The 23172-nt window shown below is 36.8% G+C and overlaps 1 protein-coding gene across 1 annotated transcript in view; it reads left to right on the top strand.

The window, feature by feature from the left end:
• BRWD3 (bromodomain and WD repeat domain containing 3) overlaps positions 1 to 23172 on the top strand; it is a 240297-nt gene that overhangs the window by 196503 nt on the left and 20622 nt on the right. Inside the window, exons 23-30 of the mRNA XM_006872503.1 lie at positions 2373 to 2541; positions 3283 to 3396; positions 12893 to 13000; positions 15238 to 15362; positions 19266 to 19348; positions 21074 to 21185; positions 22062 to 22123; positions 22226 to 22381. Of these exons, the coding sequence (XP_006872565.1) occupies positions 2373 to 2541; positions 3283 to 3396; positions 12893 to 13000; positions 15238 to 15362; positions 19266 to 19348; positions 21074 to 21185; positions 22062 to 22123; positions 22226 to 22381 (929 nt within the window). The remainder of the gene's footprint in view (positions 1 to 2372; positions 2542 to 3282; positions 3397 to 12892; positions 13001 to 15237; positions 15363 to 19265; positions 19349 to 21073; positions 21186 to 22061; positions 22124 to 22225; positions 22382 to 23172) is intronic.

Here is a 23172-nt window from a genome sequence, read left to right as displayed (position 1 = left end):
TACCACTTAAGAAACAGAGGGTGGCAGAATAGATAAGAAAACAAGAACCTTCAATATGCTGACAGCAAGAAACGCATCTAACACACAGAGACAGAAACAGATTAAAAGTCAAAAGATGGCAAAAAATATACCAAGCTAACAGCAATAAAAAATGAACAGGAGTGGCAGTACTTTAAGGGAAAAACCAGCATAATAGATAAAGATGGATATTATCTCATGATTAAAGGGACAATTGAACAAGATGACATAACTGTAATAAACATCTATGCTCCCAATGAAAGAACTCCAAAATATATAAAGCAAACTCTAGGATATTTGAAGAAACAGACGAATCCATAATAATAGTGGGCAATTTTAATACATCACTTTCAAAAATTGATAGAACAACCATAAAGGAACTTGACAAAGGCACAGAACTAAACAACATATCTTTTGAATTCTTATCAGGTAGTTCCTTTACCTGTTACTCCTTGAGGAGTAATCCAGTTTTTTATCCTTTGCTTTTGCTATCTCGTCCTGTCTCTTTGTTGGATTTGGAGTTGCCCTTTGTCTCTGGGACATTTTAGAGTTTTTGTGTTTATTTGTTATGTGTTGGTTTGTTATCTTTGATTTTTTTTTTTTTTTTTTTTTTTTACTATGTTTTGTTATATCCTGGTGTGATCAGTGTGCTTCTTTAATCGCTTGTTTGGCATAACTGTGGAGTTCTTCACTTGGCTGCAAGTGGAATGGGTATGGGTGTTTGTATGCTGGTTGTAAAGAACCTCTGTGGGTGTGTTTAGCAGGTATTGTCCACAGCCTGTGCAGGATCAAGTGGTGTCACTTTCCGATTTGGTGGCATGGAAGGTAGTAGGTGTGTTAGTTGGAGAACATTTTCTTTCACCCATTGTATGGGACAGAAAAAAGTGGTTGGGGGAGGAAATAGGCAAAAATAAAGGAAGAAGAAGAGGAAGGGGGGAAAACAAAAAGGAATAAAATGTGGAGAAAAAGATTTAAAAATTGGGGGAAACTAACTCAAAAAGATAGGGCTGTTTACCAATAGTTGCCCTCGCACCTCCAACAGCAGTGGTAACAGGTAGCTATTGCACAGTCCCCTGGAACTTGTAATCTCGGATGAGGCAGGAGCCTAACATGCAGTCTATTCATGCATGTACTTCCAACAGCAGAGCATGCAGGTGTGTGTCTTGAGTTCAGTGAGAGTAGGTAGAAGCTGTTAATCACATGTGTGCAGGTATTCTGCTATGTCCACTTGTATCATGGTGCAGCTGGTGGAGCGAGGTGACCTAAGCAAACTGGGAGGGTTTGGAGTGGTAGGGGAGTGTTCCTAGTCCACTTAGATTGTGCAGGTGGAAGGAACCTCACTCGTTGCTACCTTGAAGGTATGATGATGAAAGTAAGAGAACACAGTTCTCCAGTTCCCGTTTAATGGTATAGGCCCAGTGCACCTATCGGCAGAAACAGTTACTCGATTCCTGTTCAGACCCAGTCAAAAGTAGGAGACACCTGGAGTCCAGTGCTTTTAGCTGCCACCCCACAGGCCTTCCCCACCATGTGGGCCCTCAACCCAAACAACTAGGAATTTCTACTAGTTGTTTCATCTCCTTCCTTACTCTTAGGTTGCCCCTGTGAGTAACCTTCTTCACTGCATTTTCGTCTCCAATATCCAGTTTGTATTCTGCTCTCCTTGTTTCACTCTGAATCCGCCCACACTCTTGTCTTCTTCTTGCATGTGTTTGTTGCCTTCTGTGGTCCAAAATGGCAAGATACAGCATGTGGCCCTGCTCCATTTCTCTTCTTAGTTACCATTTTTGTTTTGTGTGCCTTTCCAAATGGTGTTTAATCCAGTTTTTTATCCTCTCACTTAGTTCCAAGATTATTATCTGTATATGTTCCACTTGGTTTTTGGTGTCTCTGTTGTAGCGGGATTACGCATAGTGTGTTACCAGGATGCCATCTTATCTCCACCTGCAGGTCCACCTTTTTTTTTAAAGAAGATTTTGTGACTTGGATAGGAATTTTAAATAATTTTATAGGAAAATAAACATTATACTTCATGTAAGGAGCATTTTGTAGTCCTGATATTGAGCTGCAGGTTAATGCACTGACCACAAGGTTGGTCTGAACGGCAAAATTCAAGCTCACCAGCCGCTCCTCAGAAATCCTATACAGTGCTGCTATGGATTGGAACCAGCTCAGCGGCACTTAACAATGGAGCATTTTATTAAAATCACTTACGTAGTATACATTTTGGTATTTGTTTCCCTTAAGTTAATATAAAATTAAACTGTCATTTAGCTTTTTACCTTAAAAATGATCTTCTTTCAATTGTGAGGTAAAACTACTTTTATTTAGATATTCATAATATTTATTTGCAGTGATTCATCAAGTGAATATTCTGATTGGACAGCAGATGCTGGAATAAATTTGCAACCTCCAAAGAGACAAACCAGACAGACAACCAGGAAAATATGCAGCAGTTCTGAAGAGGAGAATTTGAAGTCACTAGAAGAAAGGCAAAAAAACCCTAAACAGACTAGAAAGAAAGTGTGTAATTTCACATTTTGCTCATTTGTTGGCCTGTGATATTTGAATATTTAAACTTGACTTTTCCGTAAAATTAACATACCATCTGAGAAACTAAGTAAAAAGTAGTTTAAAAATTATTTTCACATGTAAAGAAATTTTTTAATTTTTCTTTTATCAAAAGTAAAGATAATTGTAGCAGTTATAAAATAATTAGCCATTATACTGTTAATAATGTTTTATGTCACCAGGTAATCTTTCCTATATATATATTTTTTACTTTTAAAATGGTAATTGTGTAAATCTGTTCTTCCAATTCTTTATATATTTTTATTTCATTCAAGTGAGTTTCTTTTCCACACTTTAATTTTGTTTATGTGATGTAAAGACTTAATATTTCTTTGAATATTGATTTGAATTTTTATAAGCTACATATCCTGTAGCCTGTTGCTTTAGCAGATAAAATTATCTTCTTGATTGATAGCCACAGTTTTAATGGCAAAATATTTCTTTGTGACTTGTATTTAACTTCACATATTTTGGGGACTTGAATAATAAAATTTATGGTTTTTTGATAGTATATAGTGTCTGTTCGGCAAAATTAAGCTACGCATTAATTTGTTTTAAAGGTAAAAAGTTTATGTAGAATTGCTATAGGGAATGCTTAAAATATATTTTTTAGGTTTTATTGTAACTGATGTTTCTAACTTTCTCTACCTGTTCATGTATTTGTGGTTTACATATTTGTGAACTATATTTTAGAAAGGAAGACTGGTTTCTGTGGTAGGTGAACTCAATGAAGAATGGTTTGCCCCTCAGTGGATCTTGGATACCATACCAAGACGTTCCCCATTTGTCCCACAGATGGGAGATGAGGTAATTATTACCTGCTACAACCTCTTTTTCTTGTAGTCTCAACAGCACTTTAATAATTTTAGATTATTTATATTCTTAATTTTATTAAAGTTTTATATACCGTTCTCTTAACTGGTTTGCCTAATTGTATAATTCTTATGGACAATTACTGTGTATTTTGAATCCTTTGTATAATATAGCATATTATCTTCAATATAAATAAAGAAAATCAGTTGCCATTAAGTGTGGGTCAGAATAGAACTGTGCTCCATAGGATTTTCAGTGGCGATAATCTTTTGGAAGCACATCACCAGGTCTTTCATTAACATTTCTACTTGGACTTGAACTACCAACTTTCAGGCTAGCAGCGAGTCTTACATTAATCAGTTATACCATGCAGAGACTTCTTTAAAGGACTGACAGGTGCTTAAAAACAATACAATTGTTCTTGGTGGTACTCTGTAGATTTCTAATATAGTTAGTAAGTGCCCAAAGCTACATTGTGGTAAATTGATTGGCTATCAGGTCATGAATATAAATAAGTATCTTTATTTTATCATAATTGCCACCTAGAATAGAGTGTTATTTTGAGTTCAATTTCAGATTCTAATCTTAAGCCTTATAGTAAAAAAAGGATACAAGAGAATGTCTAATAGTTCGTGGGAAAATGGAGTTGAAAGATAATAGAATTTCCCACAAACTTTTTGTAGCCCCATCATGGATAATGGACTTTTGAGACAATGCTTGTTTGTGTGATTGTAGTAATAGAATATGTTCTGATGACGGCTGTAGTAAAAAAAAAAAAAAAAAAAAAAACTTAAAGAATGTGGTTTCAGCATAATCCAAAATCACAATTTCTTCTTATGGGATCATAGGAGGAATAATGATCTGTGTAATCGTAAGATCTGATGATACTCGTTTCCACACTGTTAAGACCATTTTTCTCAGTTCGTACTTTGGTGGAATCTCTTTCCCTCTATTGTGTTAAACTTATTATATCGTATATCTTTGAGGACTGATAGGTAATAGGTGACAACAGTTGTTCAGGTAATGGGGAAGGTGTACATTTGAATCAGACAGTGAAATATGTCAGTTACAGAATTTTTTATAGAACTCATAAAGACAGAAATACTTGTGTACTTTTTAAAAAGACTGATCTCTTAATGACTGCATAAGTTGTTATTCCATCTAAATATTAGGTCCTTGATCTAAATAATATTTTTTCTGGAATATCCCTACCGTGGATATTTCGACTCTCAAAATGCTCATTCTTAAAGTATAACTCAAATGCCAACTTCTCCTTAATGTGATCCCTAACTTCCACTTGTCTTCCACCTCCTTCCTCATGAACTTTACCACCTAAATTATTTCTCTCTTAAAATAACATATTCTGCCTTGCAGAATACGGTGAAGCTTCTAAAAGGTTGTGAAAAAATCCATTATCTTTTCATCAAATTTTTCCACAAACTTTTTGAAGGCCCCTCATATGTCTATGTACATAAAGGAAAAAGCATTATTTTTATGACTACACCCAGTGCCACACACAAAATGTTCAATCAGTATTTGTTGAGTACAGGAAGAAAATATATGATAAAAAATTTCTGAATGACATGTTAAATATTGCCTTTTTTACCTCTACAATTATGTTTGCTTGGGTTTTTTTTAAGTTTTTATTGTGAATTGAGTGATAGTTTACATGGGAGAACATCAGTTTTACACACATTATTTCCTTGTAATGATTACAACCTCCTCCGTGCATCACCATTCAACAGAATTTGCTTCTATTCACTCTGGGGTTTTTTGTTTTTTTTGGGGGGGGGCGGGGGTAGAATGTACACAAAAACACTCAGGAATATTATATAATCAGTTAAACAGCTAAAGGGCACATTCTTTAAGCGTACCTCCTGGCCCCCAGCACACAGCCTTTCTTTTCCCTTGAGTCTAGAGTCATCAGCTTCCTTTTTATTCTTCAAGATAGCATAATATTCCATTGTGTGTGTACCAACATTTGTTTATCCATTCTTCCATTAATGGGCACTTAGGCTGTCTCCATCTTTTTGCTATTGTGAATAGTACTGCTATGAACATTGGTGTGCATGTGTCTATTTGTGTTGTGGCTCATTATTTCTTGTGGATATATACCAAGTATAGGAATTGCTGGGTCATACTGTATTTCTACTTCCAACTTTTTGAGGAAACACCATACTGTTTTCCAGAGTGGATGGACCATTTTGAATTCCCACCAGCAATGCAGGAGCGTCCCAGTCTCTCCACATCCTCGCCAGCATTTATTGTCCTCTGCTTTTTTTGAACTTCACAGTTATTGCTAGTGTGAGATGATATCTCATTATTGTTTTGATTTCATTTCTCTAATGGCTAATGGTGTGGTGCTGTGGGTTAATGTGCCAGACTACAAAGTCATTTGAAGTACAAAGTCGGTGGTTCAGGCTCACCAGCTGCTCCTTGGAAACCCAATATAGAGTTGCTATGGGTCGGAACCAACTCAACCACACTTAAAAACAAAAATGGCTAATGATTGTGAACATTTCTTCATATGTTTGTTGGCTGTCTGAATGTCTTCCTTGGTGAAGTGTCTATTCATGTCCTGTGCCCATTTATTAATTGCGTTATTTGTCTTTTTCTTGTAGAAGTATTGTAGTTTCCTATAGATTTTAGAAATCAGTCCCTTGTGTGATATGTCATTGTAAAAGATATTTTTCCATACTTTTCACTCTTTTGGTGAAATCTTTTGATGCACGTAAGTTTCTAAATTTTAGTATGTCCCAATCATCTATTTTGTCTTCTTTTGTTTGTGTAGTTTTCGCAATGCTTGGAAGTTTGTGTGTTCCCTGTATTAGAACTCTTAAATTTGTCCCTATTTTTTACAATTATGCTTATGTACTAAATTTTAAATATTTTTCCATTTGTAAGTTGAGCTATTAGAAATCATTACTTAGATAATATTGATTGGTAGCAGATATCAGTGTATTTTTTAAACCTAGTTTGCTATTTTTTGGTATTACTTTATTCTATTATTAATCTGTACCCACACTTTAAAATTATTGACAGAACTTTTCTTCTGTTAATAAATTCAGAATATGGTAGTTATTGTTGTTGTTAGGTGCCATCAAGTTGATACCGGCTCAGCGACCCAATGCACAACAGAACGAAACACTGCTCAGTCCTGGGTCAGTCTCGCTGGGGGTCTTCCTCATTTTCTCTGATCCTACACCTTGCCAAACATGATATCCTTTCCAGGGACTGGTACCTCCTAACAATATGTCTGAAGTATGAGAGACAAAGTCTGGCCATCCTGGCCTCCAAGGAGCACTCTGACTATACCTCTTCCAATACAGATCTGTTTGTTCTTTAGGCAGCCCATGGTACATTCAATATTTTCCTCCAACACCATAACTCAAAAACATCAATTCTTCTGCAATCTTCTTTATTCCCTGTCCAATTTTCACATGCATATGAGGTTATTGAAAGTACCATTGCTTGGGTCTGGCTCACCTTAGTCCTCAAGATTACATCTTTGCTAGATGCTATATTAAAAGAGCTGAAAGGTTTTCACCAAACATTTTAATTTGTTTTCTTTCCATACCATACCAATTCTGATATGAATGTTTATAACAAAACTTTTCATTTAAGTCTTATAACTAATTCCATTTAGTAACCTGTGTGTGATTATGGAAACACAGGCAAACACACACACACACAAAAGGGTGAGTCAGAAGTATTGCTACAAACTCATAGAAACCTTTATTAAACAAAAGTATCAAAATGTGAAGGTACTGTTTCTCAACATATCCTTCATCTAGGTCTTATGCACTTCTGAAGACAGTGTTTTCATCTGTCTAACTCTGGTGTGGCGCTGCAAGGTTATTGGATACATAAGGTAGGCGGTTCAAACTCACCAGCTGCTCCTTGGAAATCCTATGCAGGGTTGCTGTGAATCAGAACTAACTTGACGGCACGTAACAATCACAACTCTTCATTGAAGAATTCTGCACTTTTCAGTTTTCACCATGTCAAAATGACAGTCAGTCTTGGTTGGCATCCTTGACCTCAAATTGTGCCCCTGAAAAATACCTTTTTTTTTTTTTTTTAAACAATTTTGTGATTATGATCCATTTGGGAATGGCTCTTTTTTGCTGTATTACTGAGAAATGATTGGTGTAGGGTGTGTCTCAAGTCACCCTCTTCCATTTTTTATTTTTAATCTTTTTATTGTGACTTGGGTCAAAGTTTATAGAGCAAGTCAGTTTTCCATTCAACAGTTCATACACTTTTTTTTTCTTGCTATTGACTGCAATCCCCCCCAACAATGTAATATAATTTATCCCACGTCTTCCCTGTGTTTCCCATTTCCATTATTCCTCCATTCCTAACACTTCTGAACTTTGCCTTAGGTAAATGCTGCCCTTTTGACATCAATTGGTTGATTATTCTAAGGTATGCAGTACCTCCCCTGTTGTCATTGTTCCCCTTATAGACCTGCCTGTTGTTTGACTAAAATTTGAGTCATGGTAGTGAGTTCAGTTCCAGACCTGCAGGGTGACCAGGGGCTATATAGTCATTGGGATTCCATCAGTCTTTATCAGACCAGTAATCTTGGTGGTTTTTTGTGTGTGATTTTGAGTTTTATTTCACATTTTCTCCCACTCCTTCCAGGGCCTTGTAATGGGATCCCTTTCAGGACAGTTGGATGTGGTAGCCACATACCATCTATTTCTTGTGGTCTCAAACTCATGGAAACTGATGTTCGAGTGGTCCTTTAGTCCATTAGACAAATTGTTTCTATGTATCTTCATTTTTAGTCCCTCTTCTTTCCTCCAGATGGAGAGAGAACAGTAGTTGTACTTTAGATTGCCACTCAGAAGCTTCTAAGACCCCAATTCAATTAAAATTTTCTTTATGTAGAACATTGTATATGTGGACTATGTTATTCCATTTGGCCTTCGTGTACGCCAAGATGTGACAGTCTCTTTTTGATATACAGTGGTGGTGGTAGTTGTATGCCACCAAGTCTGTTCTGACTCTTAGCAACCCTGTATAGGGTTTCTGAGGCTATAAATCTTTATAGGAGCAAAATGCTTCATCTTTCTCCCATGGAGTGACTGGTAGATTTGAACTATTGGCCTTGTGGTTAGTAGTCCAGCTTGCAATCCACTATACTACCAGCACTCCATTTTTTTTTCTTCAACTTTTTATTTTGAATTGAGTGAAGGTTTTCAGACCAGATCATCAGTTTTACATTCATCAAACCATACACTTTACTTCACTACATGGTTACAATCCCTTCCATATACCAACAATTAACAGCATTTACTTTGTTGTTGTTGTTGTTATGTGCCATTTACTTTATTTCACTTTATTTCATTCCTCCCTGTGTCTCCAGCTACTTTAATCTTTTCTCTGCTAAACTCCTTCTTGTGTGTTACCTGCCCTGCCACCCATGTTAACTTGTGTCTACCCTCTAGCCCATGAATAAATCTCCATCCCCCTTTCTCCTGTAATCATCATATATTGCTTCTTTTTTCAAGAAAATGTTTTTAAAAAAAACTTTTTACAACATTAGTTTCATACAGTATTTGTCCTTATGTGATGGACTAATTTCACTCTGTTTAAATGTTCTTCAGGTTCACCCATGTTGTGAGGTTGTTTCACAGATTCATCATTATTCTTCAGCATTTTGTAGTATTCCATTATGTGTATCTACCAAAGTTTGTTTAACATTATTCTATTGATGGGCTTTTAGACTGTCTCCATCTTTTTGATATGTCTGTTGTATACAGCATATTGAAGGATCTTGGATAAGAAAACAAGATTTTCTTATCCATTCTGTTCTTTGTATCTCTTGACTGATGCATTTAATCCATTTACATTCTGTGTAAATATTAATAGGTATGAATTGATTGGAGTCCTGGTGTAGCTCTATAGGATAAGCAATAGATCACAAGGTTGACTTGAACCTCAAAGTGGTGGTTCAAACCCACCAGCTGCTCCTCAGACACCCTATATAGGGTCGCTATGGTTCAGAACCAGCTTAATAGCACTTTAACAACAACAATGAATTGATTGTTGTCCATTTTTCTGTGTACTTTTTTGTGGTGCTGCTGGATTCTTTGTTCCACATAATTGTCTATGCTGAGTTCATTTTGTCTGGGTTTTCTTGTCATTTTCATTTCTGTTGTGTTGATGTTTACTAAGTCTTTCTGATTCTCCTCTTTTTTTAATTTTGATGTGCAGGTGTATTTTTCTTTGAAGTTGCCTTGCAATTTATTGTTTTCCTGCTTAAGACAGTCTGTTTTATCTTGAAATATACTTGACTTCCTTGCCATTTGGAATTTTTGAATCTACATTATTCCCTCTTTTTGCTTTGTAGTTGACTTCAGTATATTCAGTCCTGTAGGTTTGCTTTACTTTAAATACTTCTGTATATGGATTAGAGTCCTGGTGTGACACTGCAGGATAATGCACTAGGTCACAAGGTCAGTGGTTCAAACTCACCAGCTGCTCCTCAAAAAACCCTATACAGGGGTGTTAGGAGTCAGAACTGACTTGACCACACTTAACTACAATGTCATGAATGTTAGTTTCAGGTTGTTTTCTGCTGTTGTTAGTTCTCAGTCCAAAGAATACCCTTTAGCATTTTTTGCAAATTTGGTCTGGTGGTGGTTGGTGGTTATGTGCCGTGGAGTCGAAACTGACTCATAGCGACCCTATACAGGGTTTCTGAGGCTGTAAATCTTTACGGGAGCAGAAAGCCTCATCTTTCTCCTGCGGAACAGCTGGAAGTTTCGAACTGCTGACCTTGCGGTTCATAGCCCGATTCATGACCACTATGCTACCAGAGCAAAGTTGATCTAGTCATTACAAATTCCTTTAATTTCTGTTTATCAGAAAATGTCATAATTTCGCTGTTGTATATGAGGAACAGATTTGCTTGAGTATATGATTCTTGGTTGGCAATCTTTTTCTTTCACAATTTTGTATAGGCCATCCCATTGCCTTCTTGCTTGCATGGTTTCTGCTGAGAAATCCAAGCTTAATCTTACTGGTTCTGCTTTGTAGGTAATTTTTTGTTTTTCCTGAGCTGCTCTCAGGATTCTTTCCTTGTCTTTGATTTTGGAAAGTATGATATGTCTTGGAGGTTTTCAATCTATCCTGTCAGAGATTTGTTCAGCTTTTTGTTTGCTTATTTTCTTTTCTTTCATGATGTTAGGGAAGTGTTCTTCCAACAACTCTTTGATAATTTTGTCTGTACTTGTCTCTGCCTGTTCTGGAATTCAGATCACTCATAATTTGCTCTCCTCTATGGTGTTCCATATAACTTTTAGGCTTTCTTGTGTTTTCATTCTTTTTTGTGATTTTCTTCAATCATACTAGTATTGAGAGATTTTTCTTCAAGCTCACTAATTCGAGCTAGCATTGCTTTGCATCTACTCTTTTGCCTTTTCAATGTATTGCTCATTTCTGAGATCTTAGTATTAATCTTTTGGACTTCTAATTACAGGTTTTATATCATTTCAAAATTCACATTTATTTTGTCTGGCTGTTCTTGTAGTGTTTTCCTGAAATTTTCTAAAGTTTTTGTTGCCCTCTCCTTGCTTTCCTTGATCTTTCTATTGATCCTTTGAAAGTACCTAATTATCATTCTTTTGAGTTCTTTTTCAGTTAGTTCTATTACTTTTCTTCCTCAGAAACGTCTTCTGGCTCTGTATCTTGATCATTTGTTTGAGCTATTCTCTCTTGTTTCTTTGTGTGAGCTAAAATTGTCTGTTGTCTCCCAGACATTATGAGGTTGTCATATTTGCAAAAAAACAAACGGTATAATTGTTGAACCCAGAAGGAAGAAATCTCTGTGGGGCTTCTACAATGCAAGAAGCTCAAAAGGTGGTTGTAGAAGGGATGTGATATCAGAGTCCCTGGCCCTAGATGGAACTCCTGTTGGTCTCAGTGTTATCTATGTTCAGGGCACTAAATCCAAAAGCAGTTTATGGGGGCCCTTGATGGGATACAGAGAAGCTGGGGGCAGGGTGGCTGGTTAAATACTGGTCTGGTGGTTCTGTGGGTTTTGTAGGTCCGGAGCCAAGCCTACCTGTAATCAGGCACCAAATTGGCACACCAAAGTGGCACAGCTGGCCCCCACCTCATGCTGGCATGACTCACAACCCTGTGGCTCCATTCTCCCAGAGAGCAGGGTTTGTGTTGTTAGTGCATGAGGGTAGGAGTTGGCCACCAGGGGAGCATGGAGAAAAAAGAAATTGCACCTTTCCCATCGCCCTGGGAATCTGCTCTTCCAAGCCTCCCTCCCCTGCCAAAGCTGCTCACAAGATGGTGGAGCCACCTCTTCAGTCAGTCTCTCTCTGTCGCTGTCCCTGCTCAGCCTCTTCTCTAAGCAAGCACTCCATCCACTTCTCTAACCTTTCTTCTGATGTTCTGAGTTCCAGAATTTTCGTTTGTGCCTCATTTGTTTTATCTCTCTTATCTTTGTTTCAAGCTCACCAGCAGCTCCTTGGAAACCCATTGCAGGGTTGCTGTGAGTCAGAACCAACTCGATGGCACGTAACAAACACAATTTTTGTTATATAGTGTGTCTAGTCCTACTTCTTTCCAGAAGTCATCAATATTCTTTGTTTTAGGAGCAAAAAGTCTGAAAGAACAAGGCCTATGCTGTAAGGTGGATAGGGTAAAGTTTTCCACCCAAATTTTCATAGAGCAGCCCTTGCTACCCTTGAAGAATGAGCAAATAAATGTATTGTTGTGATGAGGGAAAAAAAAAAAACTCCACATAACTTTCCTCGTCTTTTTCTCACCAATCTAGTTTTTTATAATAAGCTCCTGTGATTTTCCTATATCTTTTGAGAAAATCTATCAAGTGTACCCCTTTGGAATCCCAAGTAAAAGTTGCCATAATCTTCTGAGCTGACCTCTCTGTCTTGAATTTAACTGGACTAGCAGATCCCCTTGGAAACCACTGATTTGATTGGACCTTTTTTTTTAACCCCAAGGAATTCTAATTAGACTAAGACAAGTGTATTACTGAGAGAAAACTATCCACTGACTGCAGAGATGTGTTTAAACATGTTTTATTTTCTGGGATAAGCACATGCATATATTACCTGAAACCCTACTAGCAGTACTTACTAACTTATTCACATTTGTGTGTATAATATATAGTTTTGTATTAAAATATTGTTATTTAGAATTGTCAGTTATCATTTGAAATTTTGTGTATATTTGTCATTAGTTTCTTTTTCTTCAGTAGACTTAGTTGCTGGGGAAAGGACCTGTCTGTGCAGTTGTTTATATTATGTGGTACTTAGTGTACGGCTACATAGACATGAGTGCTGTGTGAACATCATTTGATAGTGAAAAGCACCTTTATTGTACAGATTTTTTCAAAATTATGTCTTTCAAACAGAAGAGCATTTTTATACGGATATATATTTTACTGTATTAATTTTTAAAGAAGATGCCTTTGTTTAATGCCTTAGGTTTTTTGTTTTAGCTTATCTATTTTAGGCAAGGACATGAAGCTTATGTGCGGGCTGTAAGGAAATCAAAAATATACAGTGTTAATTTACAAAAGCAACCATGGAACAAAATGGACCTCAGGGTAAGTCTGTCAGTTTCATAAACTCTGCCATTGAAGTTGCTTTGGAATTAAGTTACTTAACTATAGGATTTTTTTCAGTTCCATGTATACTTCACCCCCTGAATGTGTGTCTAAGGTAAGGTGGTGTAAACTATTCTCAAACAGCTGAGTGTTGTGGAAACATTTTAAATTTTTCTTGAATTTATATGCCTTCTATTGTGGTGCTATAAGATAAACACTGGACTGTTGGCAGTTCAAACCTACCAGCCACTCCTTAGAAACCCTATGCAGGGTCGCTATGAATCAGAACTTACTCAACAGCACTTAACAACACATATTGACTGAGTGTTTAACTTAACTTCCTTCTAACTTCAGTTCCTCTATTGTTGTTAAGGGTTGTTAAAGTTCCAACTCATAGCAACCCATATAGGGTTTCAAGGTAGCAGCTGATGGGTTTGAACCAACAACCTTGTGGTTAGCAGTCCATCATTGCTCCTTAATTCCTCTAGTTCCTCTAGTCTATGCTGGTGGTGGTGATAGTGGTGGTGTGGAGTTGGTTCCAACTCACAGTGACCCTTTCTAGGGTTTCCGAAGCTCTAAGCCTTTATGGGAGCAGAAAGCCTCATCTTTCTTCTGTGGAACGGCTGATAGTTTCAAACTGCTGACCTTGAGGTTAGCAGCCCAACTCATAACCACTATGCTACCAGACCTCCTTCCTCCAGTCTATACTTTTTTGTCATTAGAACAAAGCAGGAAAATTCCCTGGTGTAGATATTTTCCCTATTAGCAACTTTGTACATTACGAAGTTTCTAGAACTGACTGGATGTGTGACTATAAACACCCTCAATGTTCTGACAGATTTTGGGTTACATTAAATGCTATAAATACCAAAGAGCTCAAACTTTTGGTTCTTTATGGAATATCTTTTGGTATTATAGCTATGCAGCTACTTGGTATTAAGTAAACTACACATACATCTTGTGGTTCTAGTTTTTTTTTTTTTTTTTTTTTTTTTTTTTTTTTTTTTTTTTGAGGGGAGTAGACTTTCTAGCTGTTGCCAAATACACATTCATTCCTATATGTGTACATATGTAATCATTTCCATTTAGGTTTATTTGTTTTGTTTTCTGACTTGAAAAATAAACATCTAAAGGACAATGTTTTGATGGTGTTCAGGTAAATGGATGGTTGCTGTGTAATGATGGTTACAGGAAAGATGCTACAAGAGAGAATAATTATATCTATTGAAATAAAAATTTAATTTAGATACTTAGAAAGTTGCTCTAATATTTTAAAGTGAAAGTCATGACAACCATTTATTCTGAATAAGATGGAAGCTGAATACTTTTTTATAATCAGGGAAATAAATAAAGCATGCTTTCTTAGTTTTAATTCCTGTGGTTTTAGGAAATTGTGGGAGCCAGCATGTATGTGGTGCAAGAGCCTGGGCTTTGGAGTAAGACCTGAATTTGGATCCCAGCTCTGCTATATGTTAGTGTGTAGCTTTAAGTAAATCACTGTATATCTGAGGCTAAATAATGTAATTAATAAATAATGTACAAGGATATTGGAAGATAATATAGGCATTTTAAAAATGTAAGTCCACTCCTCAAACATATGCACTTATACCTGTGCTTTCACATACATATTTCTGCTAGTGAAACAATTCTTAACTAGATGAAGCATCATGATCCCCCATTGAGTTTCCTCAAAGTATATATGACAGCATTACATGAGACATACTGAATTGTATTCTATAGGAGTAGGGTTTAGGAACATGAATGTAAAAATAGGTTTCTCAGGGGATTTTGCTACTTCTTGGTTTAGAGCACTGCATTAAGTAAACTACCAAAACCAATTAAACTCAATTGCTTTCATGTGGATTCTGACTCATAGCGACTCTGTAGGACAGAGTAGAACTGTATTTCAGAGGGTTTCTGAGACTATAAATCTTTATGGAAGTAAACTGCCTCATCATTCTGCTGAGAATTGACTGCTGGATGGGCTGGTGGATTCGAACCACTTTCCTTTTGGTTAACAGTTCAACACTTAACCCACTACACTGTAAAATTCTTTAAGTAAATTACAACCTCTTATAATGGTCAGGAGCCATGTCATACTACCATTACCTCATAGTGTAGTCACTAGCACTTGGTTAACAATAAGATAATTTTTATATTGTTTAAATAATAATACAATATTATGTATTAGACAGTTTATGTTGAAAATAATAATATATTGGAATTCTCATTAATAGGAGCAAGAGTTTGTTAAGATTGTAGGAATCAAATATGAGGTTGGACCACCTACACTATGCTGCTTGAAACTTGCATTTCTGGACCCCATTTCAGGCAAAATGACTGGGGAATCTTTTTCTATTAAGTGAGTAGTTTTCTCTGACTATATGTGTATGGTAGCTGTGTGTGTTTTAATATCCACTGTTTATTCTTGAGAATATGGGCCCTACCGATGGTGTTGGCAGAATTGGAAAGCGATATGCAAAAGACTGAAACAAGACCTTTATCTCACTCCCTATACAAAAACAACTCAGCATGGATTATAGACCTAAATGTGAAGTCCAGAATTATAAAAGCCATCGATGAAAAAATAGGGAAGAATGTGAGGGCTCTAATTCAGGGCTTACACAGACTCCCAAACATTTTGAAAACCACACAAATGAAAGTTGACAAAATAGATGATTGGGACATACCAAAAATTAAAAACTTATATGCATCGAAAGACCTTCACACAAGAGTGAAAAGGGAGCCCACAGAATGGGAAAAAATCTTTTGCAGTGACACATCAGACAAGGGACTCATTTCTAAAATATATAGGAAACTATAACACCTCTACAAGAAAAAGACAACCCAATTAAAAAATGGGCACAGGACATGAACAGACACTTCACCAAGGAGGATATCCGAGCAGCCAACAAACATATGAAGAAATGTTCATGATAACTAGCCATTAGAGAGATGCAAATCAAAACTACAATGAGATATCATCTCACACCAGCAATAATAGCAAAGATCAAAAAAGTAGAGGGCAATAAATGCTGGCAAGGATGCAGACAGACTGGGACCCTCCTACATTGTTGGTGGGATTGAAAAATGGTCCAACCACTCTGGAAAGCAATATGGCACATCCTCAGAAGGTTAGAAATAGAAATACCTTAGGATCCAGCAATTCCTCTACTTGGTATTTACCCACAAGAAATATGAACCATAACATGAGTAGATATATGCACACCAATGTTCATAGCAGCACTATTTACAATAGCAAAAATGGAGATAGCCTAAGTGCCCATCAGTCGAAGAATGGATAAACAAACTGTGGTACATACACACAATGGAATATTATGCTGTCTTGAAGAATAACAAGGAAGCTGCAAGCCATTGCATAACGTAGATGAACCTTGACGACATTATACTGAGTGAAATGAGTCACAAAAGGAGAAATACTGCATAGGACCATTATTGTAAAATATTAAGAAAAAGAACTCACCTTAAAAGGGGAAAATTATATATATATATTTGCTGATCACCGGGCTGTATGGGATGAGGTGAGGGAAGGGAGGGAAAGATGGAGCACAGGATAGGGAATACACAGAGGATAGCTTGGGGGCTGGGGGAACAATATATAAGAAGGGGGAGGGAAATGAAAGAATAAGGTGGATGGGAGAACAGTTAGGTTTGCATGGACTAAGTGGGACAGATGTAAATAATGTTGTATGCACAACCTTGGAACAACAAGGCTCTGGGATACAGGGCTTGAGGCATGGTTTGAATGAGTAAAAGGGGAAATAATGTTAAGATGCTTGGCTGTCTTTTGAATCTTGGTTTCCCTTGCCTGCCATTGTAAAATAGACACTTGAGGGGGAGAGAAAGGAATAGCCAGAAACATCACAATAGAAAGCTTGTAAGTCTGTCTTTAACCTATAACTGATTGGAATACCTTAAAGGGGGCTAGAACTTGCCCAGTGAAAGAGGCTTCCTGCAGAGCCTCTGCATTGCATAAAACTATAGGTGGAATCCTGAACCCCATCCAGAATCTTCTGAGGTGGGAAATTTCCACTTGAAAGGACAAGTAGACCAGCCAGGAGCAGCTAGAAGAACAGAAGATACTTCTTGAAAGAAAGATCAACAGGAAAATTCAAAAAAAAACAATGGCAGTCTGATTGACTACTACAAGAACAAGTGGGTTGTTAGCCCGGGAGCTGTGAAGACAAGTGGTCAGGTCCCCTCAGAGCAAACCCCCTTCCAAGACTAAGATTCAAGGGGAATACATGAGCAGGCATGTGGTCTGGCTGGTGACCACATTGGTCACCGATAAGGGGAAGTGGGGGAAAATAGCAATGAAGTTGTGAGCTGGGTCCTACCTCGTTCAATAGACTACCGTGAACCCAGGTTGAGACCTGCTTGGCCAGCAGTATGGCAAGGCCCGGGGACTCCTGGCCCAGAGACAGTGACATGGCCATAGAGAACTAGAGTGGATAGTGAAGCATCCAGCTGATATGAAGTGAGGGGAGATGCAAAAGAACACCCATACTTGCAGATAGTACCCACTCGACCTGACTTCAATGGCTGGATGATCAGAACTTGACTAGAAGAAAGAAGAGGGAAAAAGTAATCCGATACAATTTGATGAACTTGACCTATAGTTATGGATGGAACCTATACATAAGTATAGGTAATCCGATACAATTTGATGAACTTGACCTATACTTATGGAGGGAACGAATCTTTACAGCAAGGATCATTCCCACCCCTTTGGTACACAGAGTTGACAGATATAGGCAACTTAGACATTGGCTATCCAAAATAGGGGGAGCTACAAAGGCAAGAACTGACTGGCTTACAAGCTTTCAATAGGGAGCCTAGATCCAGAGGGGGCGGGGGAAGGTAGAATCTCCACTGAGTGGTTTCCAATCTGTTGGGACAAGGCTGATGAAAGGAGATGGGGATAGGACTCTTATGGTACAATAGTGAATAATTGCCTTCAGGACTGACTGTGAGGGTCAGAAATGTAAAGGTAGATATTCTGTAACAAAAGGAGGGGAGTTGTTGACTTTGCAGTCCAGGAGTAGAGGTCCCTGGAACCATCAAGGGAGATGAGCGGAGTATGGGACCCTGTCCAGAGAAGCATTGACACTAGAGATGGAGACAGAGATGATGACATGAAGAGATGGAGCGGCTGGGGACTCTGGACTCAGGGAGGTAGAGGGGCTGTGTGCTGGCAGTCCGGGGGTGAGGGCAGACTTGCAGGGTGTACCCTTTGGTTGTTTGATGATTCTTGGAAGCGATTATAATCATTGCAATGAAACGAAATATGATAGGATGAATGTAAAGCTGGTGTTCTCCCATGTAGACTATCACATAATTCACAGTAAAAACTTAAAAAAAAAAAAAAATGAATATGGGCTCTGTGGGAGAGTAAACACTGAAATACTACAGGTTTTTGAATTATAAATACCAGGGGTTTTAATTCTTGGTTTCTCCACTTTAATGGCAACTTAAAAACTTACTTAATTTGTAAAATGGAATGGAGATGCTGATAACTTCCTCAGGATTATTGTGTGGGATTTGAGAGAAACCTTTCAAAAGTACCTAGTTGTTGTTATTGTTGTAGTGCTGTCAAGTCTCGATTCTAACCCATAGCAACCCTGTGTATAGGCTTTCCTAGGAGCAGCTGGTGAGCTTGAACCACTGACCTTGCAGTTCAAACAGCTTTGCAGTTTGACTCATTAACCCACAGCACCACACACTTGAAATATGGTAGTTGCTTTTATTTCTGTAGTAGTAACACTAATAATAATAAGTAAATGGCACATTTCTTGAAGTTGCATGTGAAATCTAGGGAAATGAAAGTACATCACTTCATACCCTTCTTTTAAAACCTTAATATAAAATCCCTATGTTTAGTTTAAGAACCTTTATTGATACTGTTAGATTTTTAATGTGATGTCACAATAGGCAGGGCACTCTCAAACAGATAATAGTAGATAGGATTTGATCTAAATTCGGCATTTCTAGAGAGCTTTGCACTATTTTGCCTGACTACTCTACATAGGGTCGCTATGAGTCGGAACCGACTCCAAGGCACATAACAACAACAACAACAACAACTCTACATTAAACATATGTCCTTAGCTATTTAGTAATACAAGGAGGCTTCAGAAAGATCATGGAAAAATGAAATTAAAAGATAATGGAATTTTTGCATACTTTTTAAAGTCCCTTCATATATACTCTGTATTGACTTACATGCTCTTTATATTCTGTATAGGTATCATGACATGCCAGATGTCATTGACTTCCTTGTGCTACATCAGTTTTACAATGAAGCCAAAGAACGGAACTGGCAGATTGGTAAGTATTGAATTGTCCCTTATTAACTCTTAAGTTTGGAATCCTCGTGTGGCGCTGTAGAATAAGCACGGAACTGCTAACCCCAAGGTCTATGGTTCAAACCCACTGGCAGCTTCTTAGAAATCCTATACAGTGTTGCTACAAATCAGAACAGCATGTAACAACAACAACTACTAAGTTTGAAGTAGACTATTCATTTATGCTCATTTAACAAAAAGAAATTAGTTTAATTTAGCAGGGAGCTGGAAAAAGCAGTTTGTTAAATTAGAAAAATTAAATTAGTTTTCTTTTCAATTTTGTTTAGGTGATTTTATGCACATCGTGCAGATTTTTCTGCAGATACCTACTGTAATAGAATATAAATCTGAATGGAAATAAAGTTGTCAAATATCAGTTGGCCTAAAATAGAGCAAAAGTGTGGTGGCTCTGTATGATAAGCCCTGGACTGTGAACCACAATATTGCCAGTTCGAGCCCACCAGCCACTCTGCAAGAGAAAGATGAGGCTTTCTGCTCCTAAAAAGATTTACAGCCTCAGAAAACCTTATGCAGGGTCTCTATGAGTCTCTACTCTGTCATGGCACTTAACAACAAAATAGAGCACTTTATACTTAGGCACTTAAACAGACCATTAAGATTGTGGCTTATTTTCTTCCGCCCTCTCCACCTTCTTATCATTTCCTTCTTTCCCTCTCCTCAGTTTTCCTCCCTTTTTCCCCTCTCCTCCCCCTTTCCCTCCCTTCCTCTCATTCTTCCTTTCCCTCTTTTAGTCCCTTTCTCCACTCCTTTCCTACCTTCCCTTCACTCCCTACATCCCTTGGTTTAGAGCCGTTTGAAATGAACTCCAACCTCTTTTTCTTTCTTTCTCCTTTCCCTCCTCCCAATATAACACTAATGTGAGGAAGAAAAAAAAAATTAAAGATATTTGCTTACATATCATCGTAAGATACAAGAATTTTTTTTTTTTTTTTGCATATTCACATATACTTGCTTGGGTTTTGAAAATGTATTTGAGCCCATAGCAAATGTGCAATTTTGAAAGTATGGAGTCTTACAATCTCACACAAAATCCTAGCTCTGTCACTGTTTGATCTTGGACAAGTTGTTAACCAATCTGTGCCTCGCTTTCCTCCTCTATAAAAGTGGATCACATCAGTACACACATATAAGATTAACCTTAGTAGTAAATAAATTAATATGTAGGACACATAAAATTGATTTTGGCACATAGTAAACAGTATGCAAACATTTCTTATTAGTATTTTCTAAAATTCTCCAAATGTGTGAGGAAAGTTTTGACAACGATAGTTTGGTTTTTATAAACCTTAGGCATTTAGAGGCAGAAAGCTAATGTGGAGAGATTTTTAAAAGCAAAAAGCTAAAAAGAACTCTATTAACGTATGTGCATATAGTACAATAAGAAATGTATGTAATGAGGATCCCAAGTAATTGCTAAAGGTTAAGTTATTTATTTAACTGTTAGCATTTATTTAAGAAGACATCGAGATATGTGATTTATTTCAGAAAGATTTCTACTGTGTGAAAATATCCAAATGCTTAAAGACTTTAAAATTCACTCATCTGAAAAACTTATCTGAAACCTCTGATAATGCTAGACTCAATGTTTTTGTGTGTGTGTTGTCAGTGAACAATAGCAATATATACAGTGGGGGCAGATCTAATATTCTCAAGAGCATCCTTTTAAGAACTTTTAAAAACATTATAGGTGATAGATTTCGCAGTATAATAGATGACGCATGGTGGTTCGGGACTGTAGAAAGTCAGCAGCCTTTTCAACTGGAGTATCCTGATAGTTCTTTCCAGTGCTACAGCGTACAGTAAGTATGGTTATGGTCTTTTATACCTGATATAATATTGTAGTAGTATGTGGACTTTCTGTGAAGCTTAGCAGAAATTCCTTTTAATCTGATTTACCTACTCTCAAAGGGTATCTGTAAGGATATGCTTGCTAAAACAAATCAGGAACTGAATACTTATTTCTACTTTCTGTATGTTCTTGTTTTCTCTTAAGAATTTCTGTTAAAGTAGAGGATTGCAATTTGTTTTTCCATAGAGAATACTGAAATTGTGTTTAAAGTTATTATTACAGGCCTTTAATGGTATAAATTCTAGCAAAAGTGTTGAATTATGTTTATAGGAGGTACTATCTCTTGACAATATTTCTTCATGAAACTCCAGAGTTGTAAGATTCCTAATGAATAAAGTTTTCTTCTCAAGAATAATAGAAGAAATGTTTATTTTATGAAGATTGACTTTTAGTCTTCATATTGTACTTAAAAAAGAAATAATAAAACTTCTGAAGGATTTTAAGTTGTTATTTAAGTTATTAAGTTATTAGGATAAAATTGATTATTTCACAGAAAGTAATAAATTAATTCTCTCATCCTGAAAGATATTTTCTAAAATGATATTTTTATCTTTTCCTTGGCCTAATATTGAATATATCTTTTGTAGGAAGGAAAAAAATAATAGGTAAAATGATTACAGTAGGTTTGCTGCCCTCTCAGTTTCATATTGGTAAAACATGTTTTCTTTGTTTGAGACTATTATCTTTATTTAAACAGGCTTATATTTTAAAGACAACAGTATATTGTCCTTTATCAAATTCTACCCAAAAAAGTTAAATACATTTTGTTAGTATATAAAAGTAAGTGTCATACAAATTTGATTTGCATGTTGTTATTTTTTCATAGCTGGGACAATAATGAGAGAGAAAAGATGAGCCCCTGGGACATGGAACCAATTCCAGAAGGAAGTAAATATGCTTTTCAAAACAAATTAAAATTATTCTAAAAGGAAAATAACAATAGCATGATATTAGAAACTAATTATTTCTTATTTTTCATTATATATTTAGCTGCCTTTCCAGATGAAGTTGGTGCTGGTGTTCCTGTTTCCCCAGAGGAACTGACTGCTTTGCTATACAAACCTCAAGAAGGAGAGTGGGGAGCTCATTCCAGAGATGAGGAGTGTGAACGAGTTATTCAGGGCATCAACCACCTTCTTTCCCTGGGTATGAAGAATGTGATGAAAGTATATGAGGAACTTCAAAAAGGTCATGGAAATTTTTACTGAAAAGACAATGGAATTTTTCCACAAACTTTTTGAAACCCCTCATATTAGAACTGAAGGGAACTAGGAAACCAAAATTATTTATGTTCTCTAAAATAAAATGCATTTTTTTACTGTGCACTTCACTTTTAACTCAAGAAGCACAGTTACTCATTTAAATATTAACATTTATATACTTGTTCAAAGTAATGAATAATAAACTTTTTAACACTCTGGGGATTAATATGGAAGGCAGGCATGTAAGTGTCTTTTTTTTCTCAAGTCATTTTGGTTCACTAGCTATTCCCTGAGTCTTACTTTGGATGCCAGGGTGGTATAGTGGGTTAAGCATTTGGCAATGAGCTGAAAGGTCAGTGGTTGGAATCCTCATTCAGGAGAAAGATCTGGTAGACAGTCTGCTTCTATAAAGGTGGTAGTGGTTGTTGTTAAGTGCCAGCGAGTTGATTTTGACTAACAGTGACTGAGGACAGGGTTTCTGAGGAGCAGCTGAAGGGTTTGAAACTCCAACCTTGTGGTTCACAGTCCGGTGCGTATCCTACAGCACCACAACAGGAATCCTATAAAGGTTACAGCCTTGAAAACCCTATTGGGAAGTTCTACTCTGTTTTCTAGGGTCACTATGGGTTGGAATCTACTCAGAGGCACACAATCACAATAACTCATAATAATTGTAGTATTTCCTAAAATACATCGCTTGAGAAGTTTGGTATTTACTTGAAAAAGACAAAACGT

This window comes from Chrysochloris asiatica, unplaced genomic scaffold, assembly GCF_000296735.1.
Source record: "Chrysochloris asiatica unplaced genomic scaffold, ChrAsi1.0 scaffold00201, whole genome shotgun sequence".
NCBI classification, from domain to species: Eukaryota; Metazoa; Chordata; class Mammalia; order Afrosoricida; family Chrysochloridae; genus Chrysochloris; species Chrysochloris asiatica.
This window is presented reverse-complemented; position numbering and strand designations above follow the sequence as displayed.